General features: G+C 32.8%; 1 protein-coding gene across 1 annotated transcript; it reads left to right on the top strand.

The window, feature by feature from the left end:
- The first annotated feature begins 4,727 nt into the window (after positions 1-4,727).
- On the top strand, positions 4,728-8,254 carry LOC104120254 (ethylene-responsive transcription factor WIN1-like). Its single transcript, XM_018779068.3, has 3 exons — positions 4,728-4,902; positions 5,838-6,063; positions 7,579-8,254. Exons 1-3 carry the CDS (start codon positions 4,823-4,825, stop codon positions 7,888-7,890), a joined length of 618 nt encoding a protein of 205 aa, XP_018634584.3. The 5' UTR covers positions 4,728-4,822; the 3' UTR covers positions 7,891-8,254.
- Positions 8,255-12,519: the final 4,265 nt, after the last annotated feature.

Here is a 12,519-nt window from a genome sequence, read left to right on the forward strand (position 1 = left end):
CGACTCCGAAATGGGGTTTTACCAGTTTCGTTAGCTTTGTTGGGTGATTTTGGACTTAGGGACGTGTTTGGATTTTGTTTTAGAGGTCTGTAGCTCATTTAGGCTTGAAATGGCGAAAGTCAAATTTTTGGAGATTTTGACTGGCAGTGGAAGTTTTGATATCGGGGTCGGAATCTGATTTCGGAAGTTGGAGTAGGTCCATAATGTTTAATATGACTTGTGTGCAAAATGTGGGGTCAATCGGACGTGATTTGGTTAGTTACGGCATCGGTTGTCGAATTTGGAAGTTTCAAGTTCTTTAAGTTTGAATCAGAGGATGATTTATGATTTTAGCGTTGTTTGATATGGTTTGAGGGCTCGACTAAGTTCGTATGGTGTATTAGGATTGGTTGGTATGTTTGGTTAAGGTCCTGGGGGCCTCGGGTATGTTTCAGGTGGTTAACGGACTTGGAATGAAAGTTGAAATTTTTTTGAAGTTTGGTCTTTTACAAGTATGATCGCACCTGCGAGGGTATTAGCCGCAGGTGCGAGGCCGCATGTGCGGTAGGTTGAGCGCAGGTGCAGAAGGGGTGGAGATCAGCAGAGGTCGCAGATGTGATGGTTTCTCCGCACCTGCGATAGCGCATATGCGGACCAATGGTCGTAGAAGTGGAGGCAGCCAGGGTTTTGCACCAACAGAAGGTGTGGAAATGCCTGGGCAGTGTTTAAAACCGAAGGGCTTCATTATATTTGCTCATTTTGGACTTTGCAAACTCGGTTTAGGGAGATTTTTGATCAATAATCTCGAGGTAAGTCCCTTGTACTTATTTTTGATCAATAATCTTAATTCCCCATTTATGTTTCCACATAGTTAGTGTGTATTTAAGGTGGAATTTGGGAGTTTGAGGCTAGGGATTTGAAGAGTTTGATTTTCGGTTTTGATTGACCATTTGAGGTCGGATTTTGATAAATTTGGTATGGTTGGACTCGTGAGTGAATGGGCTTTTGGATTTTGTGACTTTTACCCGATTCCGAGACATGGGCCCGAGTCGACCTTTTAGGACGGATTTCGGAAATTTTGTGAAAGTCTTGATTTCATTAATTATAGTAGTCTATTATAGTTGTATTTATGATATGTTGTTGTTTTTGGCTAGATTTGGGCCATTCGGAGTCAGATATTCGTGGAAAAGGCATTGTTACCGATTGATTGAGCTTGGTTCGAGGTAAGTGGCTTGCCTAACCTTGTGTGGGGGAAACTCCCCTTAGGATTTGATGTTGTTTTGATATGTGAGCGTCGTGTACGTGAAGTGACGAGTACGTACACGGACTATTTATTGTAAAACTTCATTCTTCACTAAATAATAACATGTTTCTCCTTATTTGAGCTACACTACCATATGTAACTATCCTGCTTAGTTTAGGATAGCATGCCTACGTGTCTTAACTGTCTATTTGAACTCCGTGCACCATGTTTAGTGAAATTCCTTTTTTTCCTTAACTCGAACTTAGTCTCAATTATAGGTTTTCTTGTTGTAACTGTTATTTCTGTTGGTTGAGCTGCATATTTACTTTGGGACTATGGAACGGTATTTCGGGAGATCCCCATGTACTGCATATTTACTTTGGGACTACGGAAGGGTATTCTGGGAGATCCCCTTGTACTGCATATTTACTTTGGGACTACGGAATGATATTTCGAGAGACCCCCTATTCTGCATATTTACTTTGGGACTACGGAGCGGTATTCTGGGAGATCCCCTTTCACATTTACATTTGCGACAACGAGACGGTATCTCGAAAAATCCCCTATTGTTATCTCTGTGTACTGAGTTGTTGTCTTTTATGATTTCATTCTTGTTAAATTTCAGTCTTTATTTTACTGTGGTATTTGATTCTATCTTATTTTATTATATATATACCAGTAGGGCCCTGACCTAACCTCGTCACTGCTCAACCGAGGTTAGGCTTGTCACTTACTGGGTACCGATTGTGGTATAGTCATGCTATTCTGCACATATTTTTTGTGTACATATCCAGTTGCTCCTTATCAGCTGCACTATTAGTAAGCCGAGACATCTTTGGAGACTTCAAGGTATATCTTCCGCATCCGCAGACCTCGGAGTCTCCTTCTACTCTTTCCAATGTCCGCTATCTTCTGAATTTTTCTTTTGTTAGACTCTGATGTATAGAGATACTAGATTTTCCTTTTGTAGTTTGTGATTTACGATGTTTCGGGTTTTAGGATTTCTGTGTATTTTTGAATAGTTGGTCATTGTACATGCCAAGCGACATGGTACCCAGTTATGTTGTTATTGCTACAGTTAGTTGTTAAATTTATGTTTTCATTTCATTATTCCGAAAATATTAGGCTTACCTAGTCGTAGAGGCTAGGTGCCATCACGATGTCATACGGAGGGAAAATTGGGTCGTGATACTCTGGCACGACGAATTCAAGAATGTAAGCACCCCGTTCCTCGTCCATTGGCTCCTCCAAAGGCTTAGATGACTCAATTTTCAAGTCATCATCCAAACACAATGTTGAAAAATGTATGGAATGAGGACCAGTATGCCCCAATTCTAGAATTGCATCACTATTTACATCCTCACATGTACACACACTTGAGTCTTCAAATATAAAATTATCTACTTCTTCACATGACTCTAGAACACTCTTCCCAATATTGGCATCCTCAAGAAAAATATAGTCTAATGCCATGGTATTCTCGTTTTAGCTCCTCAATTTGGTCTAGAAGAATTTTTTAAGTTTCAGACAACTCATCACTAAATTGTTGGGTGTTGAACGCATTAACCTTCGCACTCAAACTTTCATCCAAGTTGTGCGAAGCCAAGCCAAACTTGATAATTTCTTGTGCAAGATCAAATCTCTCCTTCGACCAATCATTCAGTAATTTTGTTAGAAGATAACGATATTCCGCATATTCCCTTAATCGTGAATATCCGTCTCAATACCAACCCTTACTCCCATATTCAAATTCAGACCTCCCGGAGTTCAGGTCATGACAAGCCCAAAAAGACGGGCCATAAAAGTCTTCCCTCAACTAGACATCTTCATCAATAACCTTACCTCAAGATATTTCATCCCCATATGTCATGTTGAGAGAATTATGAACACACTAAGAGAAAAATCAAATTATTATAAAAATAAAAATATTTACAATAAGAAAAAAGAATAAACAAAACCTATAAAGATAAGAGTAAAAATCTAATCTAGAAAAATAACTAAATAGGAAAATTAAAAATTTGAACAAAAATCAATAAACGGTTTAACTTAGATAAACAATCAATAACTAAGTCCCCGTCAACGACGTTAAAAACCTTTTGGTTCCCCAAGTACACGCAAGTAAACATGGCCGTCAAGTAATAAAGTGACTAGAAAGTCGGATGTCGAACCCAATCAGACTTAGATTAATCATTAACTAAGTAAACTAAAATCAATTAACTGTCCAAGATAATCAAATATTTGATTTTCCTATTACAACTACTATTGCAAAATTTAAATACGTGACCAAGGGAGATATAGATTCTAGGGTTGTGGTTAGTTTGTCAATCCTATTGGGTTTTTAATTACACTTGTTAATCCACATTATCTATGATTGCTAGTTGACCAGATCGTTTTATATAAATAGCATGTTCCCACAACACTATCTATCTATCCATAATATATCAACCCTATATTCCTATGGTCTTGAATCTATCATGAACGAATATAATACGGTATTCAACTAAGCAAGACTATTAGGTATATTCTTATCCTAACCGCGAAATCTTTCCCCGAGCCACGGGTTTAGAAACAAGCTCTCTCTAATTCTACTCTAATCTAAACACGACTTTCCCAAGCATAGCATATATAGTAAATAGAACTCAACTGCTGGCCAAACAATTAAACAATTATGCACAGAATTAGAGAAACAACCAAAGATGATAACTCGAATTAACGGTAATATAATTAATAAACTTCAATATTCATGACTACCACCACCCTAGAATGTGAAGTTTAGCTCCACTTAGACATGGTAGCAAAACAACAAATCATCAAGAAAAAGTAAAGATTACTAAGTTTGATGGAAGAAAGGTAGAATCTGATGAATCCCGGCCTCCACGGCGTCTCCGTGCTCTCCTTAGATCTAAAGTATGTCAAAAGTCTCTAAAAATAACGTTTTTACATGTGTTTATACCAAGTAGGGTTGGGCCTAGATGAAATCTCCCTTTCCTAGCCGAAATAGGAAAACTTGCAAACTTATTGCTTTTCATGCATCGCACTGTGCGTCGCCCGTGCGTCGCACTACTGATTTTTCCCATCAGACCAAAAAACTTAGTCTCTGAACTTTGAAAATTTCTGACATAAAATTACAGACGTCCAGAATTGATCCTCGACCCCCAAACACGATACCGGCTTAATCCTTTGGGCTTTTACTCAGACTTCAAAGCTCCAAATAACTCGAATTCGTTTCATAATATTTACATAGCACATAATCACTCTTACATGGCATAAAATACGTAATTAGTGCAAAACTCTAGCGATTAAAGCTCAAACTCAATTTAAATATAGAAAATTAGAGTATAATAAGTGACTAAAATACGTAATTATAATCTACCATCAGTGCATGACAAGAGGTTTAGGTGATGTTGTTAATTGCTCTAGGACAAAATTAGTTCACCGACGTTGTACTTATACGTGTATGGTTTAAATCAGTTGGCTATATATTTATTTGCAACAAACTCATCATATTCATTACTAACTTTCTCTTGATTTTACATCTCTCTTCTTCACTTCTCTGAGCACTTGTCAGCAAAATTCTTCAAATCAATAAATAAGAACAAAATGGTACATTCAAAGAAGTTCAGAGGTGTCAGGCAACGCCATTGGGGTTCTTGGGTTTCTGAAATTCGACACCCCTTGTTGTAAGCTCTTCCTATATATATTTACTACATTCTTCTTATATAACATCTCTTTCTTTTTCAATTTCTTCTTCTTATCTAACCTAATTTATCAATTTGCAATGTTGGTTTTGGGAATGGGGTGGAAGATAAGTCATTCATGTAAAAAAAAAAAAAAAAAATAGTCTGGTGCACAAAGCATCCTGTATTTACGCAAGGTTCGGAAAGAGCAGCAGTATAATGTAGGCAGTCTACCCTGTACAAGTATCAGTGGCTGATTTTACGGCTCAAACTCGTGACCTACAGGTCATACAAAGACAACTTTACTGTTGCTCCAAGGCTCTTCTTCAGATTAGTCATTCATGTACCGGCTAAAAGAAGTAGCTACACTATGATATATAGAAAACTATGTTATCACTTTAAAGAAGTGATCCCGTCAATCCAACCTTCGAGCTATCCATTATAACTTGTATTTATCTAGCAAGATACGTCTAGTTCTCCATCCGCTTGCCTATTGCAATAGGATTGGAGTAGTCTCCGATTTCAAAGAAAAAGCTGAGGCGATGTATGTGTCCAAAGACGGACCTGCAGTGTTAAATATGGGTTGAGTCGAACCTACTATTTTCGGCTTATATCAGATATATGTGGTTAGAACACCCTGAAATGTATATGAATATGAACTTGAGTTATAAACATTATTATTCAATTATTGTTTTTTACAGTATCGGTGCAATTTGGTTATAGCAGCCAAATTATTAGTGTAGTTATTACTCTTTTTTCATGTCATTGCTTATTAGACATTTTATGAAAGTTACTTGTTATTGTAGTTCAACTTAAACATAGTGTAAATATTACAAACTTAAACTCTTTAAATACGTACTAGTTTTGAACCCATATTTCAAATTTAAAGAATTCAAAACGTGAATTCATAAAATTTAAATCTTGTATTTGTGTTACAGGAAAAGAAGGGTATGGCTTGGCACATTCGATACAGCAGAAGAAGCAGCAAAAGCATATGATCAAGCAGCAATATTAATGAGTGGCCGCAGTGCCAAAACCAACTTTCCAATCACTCAAGATACAGATAATAAAGAATTAAAGGCTAAAGATCAAGAATTTTCATCAATTCCCTGTCCAAAAGCCTTATCTAAGATACTCCATGCCAAGCTTCGCAAATGTAGTAAGGTGTTATTCTTCGTCCCTTATTTTTCAAAAGAAAAATTCATTATACTTCCACAGTTTCATTTTATGTGACACTATTAAATACATAGGAGTTTTCAGCGAAATTATTTTAGGAGGTCGGTTAGAAATATGGGTTTTTTGATGGAATGTCCGTCAGAAAAGCTTCTGACGAGCTGTTGAAGCTTTCCTGACGGATCTCCCTCAAATATTTCTATCGAAATTCACTTGTTTGTGGTAGTGTGACGACATTCTTTGTTTCAGATTATTCCAAAAAGACTGACATGTTTCTATACTTAAGAGTAATCTAACTTTAACCTTCTAATTTTATAGCCACATAAATAACATGACATGTTTAAGACTACATGTTTGTTTCAAAAGTCTATTTCTTTCTTAAATTTCGGAGTCCATTGCTCAAATGGTCACTCAACTATCTCAAATTATCTGCTAAAGTCACTTTTCTTTCTTTTGTAACAACAAAGTCATTTAACTATGCCTATAACACTTAGAAGGTCACTCAACTAGATTTTCTAAATTTTGGATTGTCAAATACCTATTTTACCCTCTAAATTATAAAAATTTATCTTCTTTTTATTTTATTTAAATTTTTAATATTATGATTTTCCCTTTTTAATTTATATTATGGAGTTACCTATATAATAAATAAATTTTATTTATAAATTAAAAATATAAAAAGTTTTTAAGCATATATAATGCTAGAATAACAAAATAACGAGCATAGTAAAAATATTAATTAAAATAATTTGTTCGTAATAATTTTAGTATTAACAACAAAAATTAAAAGTTTATTTAAACAATTGAGAATGAAAGAAAATAAAGGCTGTAAAATAGATATTCCATGCATGTAATATAAAAATAATTATTTAAATAAAGGTATTTTTATATTATAGATTATATATGGTTGAAATTTATGCTTATATTATTATTCCGTCATTATATGAGCTGAATATTTATTTTTTATTTTTTATTTTATAAATAAATTATATTTTTCTATAGGTAAGTCCACAATGTAGATTTAAAAGAAAAAACACTTATACTATATTTAAAAAGTTTTAAAAAATGATAATTTAGAAGGTAAAATAGGTATTTGACAATAAAAAATTTGAAAAATCTAGTTGAGTGACCTTCTGAGTGCTATACGTATAGTTAAGTGACTTTGTTGTTACAAACGAAAGAAAATTAACTTTAACAGATAATTTGGGAAACTTGATTGACCATTTGAGTAATGAACTTTTAAATTTCGTGTCTGATTAAACACCTTCATATAAAATGAACCAGAGGAATCGTATTATATGTATTATTGCATAATATTATATATTGGGATATTGGACTCGAGAGTTTATCGAGCGGAAACATCCAAGGTAGGGATAAGGCTGCGTACACGCTATTCTCCCTATACCTTACTTGTGAAAATATACTGAATATGTTATTGTTGTTGTTTATATATCGGGATATTTCTAGTGAAATTAATACATTTCAAGTCTTGTTTTCATCGTATAGGTGCCATCACCATCTCTTACTTGTTTGAGGTTGGATATTGAGAATTCACACATAGGAGTGTGGCAAAAACGTGCTGGCCCTTCTTCTGACTCGAAATGGGTGATGACAGTTGAACTTCAGAAAAAGAATAATGTCAATGCTGCTATTGAAGGAGAATTAAATTCTTCTTCTACTTCTAGTTCCAAGAATTGTGGAGAAATAGTTGAAGGTATAAGTATTAGAAGTGAAATGGATGAAGAAGAAAGAGTTGCATTGCAAATGATAGAAGAATTGCTTCAGATAAATAGTCCTTGCCCTTCATTTGATATTTAAGAAAGGGAGAAATTGATCATTCTACATTATCTAAAGTATATTTATCATTTAATATTTGAAGGGGAGCCTTGGAGAGCAACATCGAAGTTGTCTCCACCTGACCTATAGATCATGAATTCGATCGAGCCCTGAAATCAGCTGTGAACCTAGGATGTTTTGTGCATCCCGCTACCTTTTATGTGTTGTTATATATTATATTAGTTTCTAAGGGTTTGGGCAAGAAGTGCCTGTGTAAGTAGTAATAATAATTAAAGAAAAAGAAACAAGTCCAGAAAGCTGTATGTACTTGTGTAGACTAATTAAAACAACATTGTCATCTTCTGAATGAAGAAGTTGATAAATAAAATTTACTAAATTGATTGTATTTTCTAAAGCAAATCCACCCTTTATCTGTATCCTCTTTTTTTCCTCGTCAAATTTGTTTCTGAGAAGCTGCAAGTAATATTTGTGTGTGTATCTATCTATATCTATATCTATATCTATCTATACTATATTAAAAGCACCAAGGCCCTTAGCGAAATGTCGTTCGTCTTTTTTACCCTTTAAAAGTAGATTTCACACTAGACAAAATAGTCATTTAAATCATTTACCTAAGATTTAGAATTAATCATTTTATTATCTCCCTAATATTTAGGGATTCTAAATTAATTCAATTTAATATTGAAACGATATGAAAACCCTAAAAATAAGGTTAAGAGTTTTGGAATAGAAGGACTACAACACATAATGAGTTAATTGAATACGTAAAGAAAGATTTTAAAAAGATTTGAATTTAAATGCAAGGAAAGATTGTAAATATAAAATAGCTAAAAAATCGATAGCTGAGCAATTGTCTGCTTTCTCCACAAATATGGTTCATATTGTCTGCGGCTTTCTCCACAAATTTGTTCAGTCTGGTTTTGTTGGTCTTGAACGAAGCAATTGAAGACCATGGAGCTATTAAGTATTTTGACAATTCTTCTATAAATGGTAGATAAATCATTTCTGAGTTATATCTTTTCTGTAGTTCTTCGTCTGCTTGTGTGCCGTAGTTTTTATTACAATAGAAGAACTCTTTTATTTTGCACGTATCATTATAAAACTTATTCATTCTTCTACCTCTTTTATTTAATTTGATAAATAAAATTCTTGTGGACGAAAAGACCTATAAAATATGTAAACTTAGCAAATTAATTATGTCTGTTCCTAAAACTTCTAGGAATTAAGTTGCCTATTACAAGTTGAAATCATTAATAGATGCGCCACTGCTCCGACAATAGTCTTATATAAGAATAAATTGTTGACGAGCAAGCATTGTAAAAAACTCAACATCAAATTTTAGAAATACTTTTGTAATGACACATGATTAGGTACACGTGCAAAGCGTGTACCTCATAATTAGTATATGCTATATTTAAAACACGAAGGCCCTAACGGAAATGTCGTTCGCCTTTTTTTACCCCTTTAAAATAGAGTTTATATTGGACAAAATCAACATTTAAATTGTTTCCTAATATTTAAAAATTTCAAATCAATTAAAGTTTGTGCCTTAAATTCTTCGTTATTTGAATTAGGTAAGAAATCCTAATATTTAAGACTTTAAAATCAATTAAAAAATAAATCATTAAAAAAAAGGGGGGAAAGGAAAAACTATCAACAACCCCAAATCAACAACAAACCATTGGGGGATTAGTGGTACGTGCATTAAAAAATGGTTACTAATTTATGTAGATTTCCTTATGTAGACCAACGCAATATTACTTATGCTATTACGAGGAGGAAAACATAACTGCCACAAAATTAAATGATGGAAACCATTGTAGACATGAACAAAAAATATGAGAGACTGATTAATTATTAATATTAGTTTATATAATTTATCTCATAATATAATATTTGAAAATTACACCTCAATAATTTCAACAAGTAACTATAGAAACATAAGAGAGAGAGAGAAAGGTGTTGAGCTGTTGACACGAATAACTTTGCAAATACAAATATCAAAACTTAAAAAATTGATTGATTTTTTAGGCTTGAAAAATATAATTCTAAATAAAACTATAACTATAGTCAAATATTTAAAACTTGTAATGAATTAATATTACTAATTATCAACAAAAAATAAATCGTTGCTTTTAATAAGAATAAATATAAAATTTTGAATTAACAAATTAAAAAATAAATCACATTCATTTTCTTTCCAAATTCATCATAAGTAAACATCTTTTTTTCAGTTGACAAAACTTTTAGATACAAAAATTATATTTTTTATAGGAATAGCATTTGTGGTGGAAAAAATAAAAAACTAATGCAAAATCGATTATAATATAGTAATAAGCATTAACCGCAAAATCCTATAAAACTCTTGAATAAATTCATACATATAATCTCATACATGGAAAGTTAAAAACAAAAAAGAGTAGATTAATTAGAATGTAGCGGTTGAATTTATTTTTGTGATAGTAATTTATTTTTTTAATCTATTGGAAATAATTTATATGGTATTTCTTATATACTAAAGAAATAGAACAAATTGCATTTTGCTCATGAGCAAAAAGAAGGCGTCTTCTGTCAATTGAATGAGATGATTAAGAACTTATATGGGATTGAGTTTCTTTCTTTTTTTGAATTAGATAAATAATATCAATAATTATCATATTTAGAAACTTATAATTTTTAACTTTAACTTTTATTTATAACTCAACTATAATAATATAATATTTATGTAACTCTTTGAAATATTATATTGATTGTATATGATAACACACGCAACGCGCGTACTTTAATATATTGTCACAACCCCAATTTTCCTCTGTAGGATGTCGTGATAGCACCTAGTCTCTAAGACTAGGTAAGCCTATCAATGCGGAATAATAATAAATATCTGAAATAAATAAACTACAATTCAAACAATTTCAACTCCCAAAATCCGGTAGAAATAAGTCACAGGCTTCTAAGAATTTATTTTCAATGTCTCTATATATCAAGGTCTAAATAAAATATAAGGAAGAAACATAAAATGATAGAAAGGGACTCCGGAGTCTGCGGACGCTGGCAAATATACCTCGAAGTCTCCGTACGCAGGTAACTCACTGACGTCTAGGCTGGTAAGATGTACCTGAATCTGCACAAAAAGATATACAGAAGTGTAGTATGAGTACACTACAGCGGTACCCAGTAAGTTCCAAGCCTAACCTCAGTAGAGTAGTTACGAGGTCAGGTGAGACCCTACTGGAATATAATAATGGAATGGTAAAATGTTTAACAATATATTAAAATAAAATGACACTGGAAATGAATCAAATAGTATGTCACATTTAATGACACCAAATAATTACAAATAATATCTCGTGGAATCAAAACAAAATTTCCATCAACTTTATGAAAATCACAATAATTAATCGAAGGCAACTATGGCCATAAATCAATATTAACAAGGGCACTACCGAGATACCGCCTCGTAATTCCAAATTATAAATAATTTCACAATATCTCATTTCCTTATATCACCGCGGGAGCCTTCACAATTTATTTAAATAAAATATTTTTTTTTCCGAAATAGCATCCCGCGGTTTAGCCACCCTTATCACACCGCATGACTTCTAGTAGTCACCCCTACTAGCCACCCGTATCAAACCACCCTTATCTCACCGCGTGCGTTTCAACACCCATATCTTATACCACGGCATGCGTATCAATATCACAATATATCACAATTTGCACCTCAAGTGCCCAATATTTCAATTTTTCACGAAAAGAAATCTCACGAAAATATTCAAGAATAAATAATTCAGGAAAATAATATTCTAATTTTTTAATGCGTTGCTTCAATATCAAAATTAAAATATCAAATACTTTATATTAATAATATTTAATTTAAAGAAAATCAACCTTCAAATAATGCACAGTATGAAAGAAACCAAGTTTCAATTAAACAGGTAAAACAATTAGTAGGAAAAAGGCAAACAAATTTAAATTATATATCACAAATCAATGATGAAGAATATAACAAGATAAAATAATTTAATAAATGTGCAACAATGATCTACATAATTTATAAGTATAATCTTTCACATTTAGCCCGTGTACACACTCGTCACCTCGTGTACACGACTTTCAACATATTTCAATAATCACATTAATATCTATTCTAGGAGAAATTTTTCCCACACAAGGTTAGACAAGTCACTTACCTCGACTTGTTCCAATTTAACCAAGTATTATGGTTTTTTCTCGATTTTCCGACTCCGATCGACTCGTATCTAGTCATAATTAATTCGATACAGTCAACAAAAATTATAGTAATCAATTTCATAAGAAAATATTATATTTTCATTAAAATCCGAAATAAGCTCAAAATTTGTCCGTGGGGCCCACATCTCGGAATCCGGCAAAACTTACAAAATTTGACAATCCATTCAATTACGAGTCCACCCATACCAATTTGATAATCCATTCAAACTTACAAGCTTCTGACGAGCTGTTGAAGCTTTTCCGACGGATCTCCCTCAAATATTTCTGTCGAAATTCACTTGTTTGTAGTACTGTGACGACATTCTTTGTTTCAGATTATTCCAAAAATACTGACATATTTTTATATTTAAGAGTAATTTAACTTTAACCTTCTAATTTTATAGCCACATAAATAAC

This window comes from Nicotiana tomentosiformis, chromosome 6, assembly GCF_000390325.3.
Source record: "Nicotiana tomentosiformis chromosome 6, ASM39032v3, whole genome shotgun sequence".
In the NCBI taxonomy this organism is placed as follows: domain Eukaryota; kingdom Viridiplantae; phylum Streptophyta; class Magnoliopsida; order Solanales; family Solanaceae; genus Nicotiana; species Nicotiana tomentosiformis.

Excerpts from the sequence above, each read along its gene's own strand:
- LOC104120254 (XM_018779068.3), top strand. The coding sequence starts at position 4,823 with ATGGTACATTCAAAGAAGTTCAGAGGTGTCAGGCAACGCCATTGGGGT. Across the intron at positions 4,903-5,837 it reads GAAATTCGACACCCCTTGTT|GAAAAGAAGGGTATGGCTTG; the intron begins GTAAGCTCTTCC and ends TTTGTGTTACAG. Across the intron at positions 6,064-7,578 it reads AGCTTCGCAAATGTAGTAAG|GTGCCATCACCATCTCTTAC; the intron begins GTGTTATTCTTC and ends TTCATCGTATAG.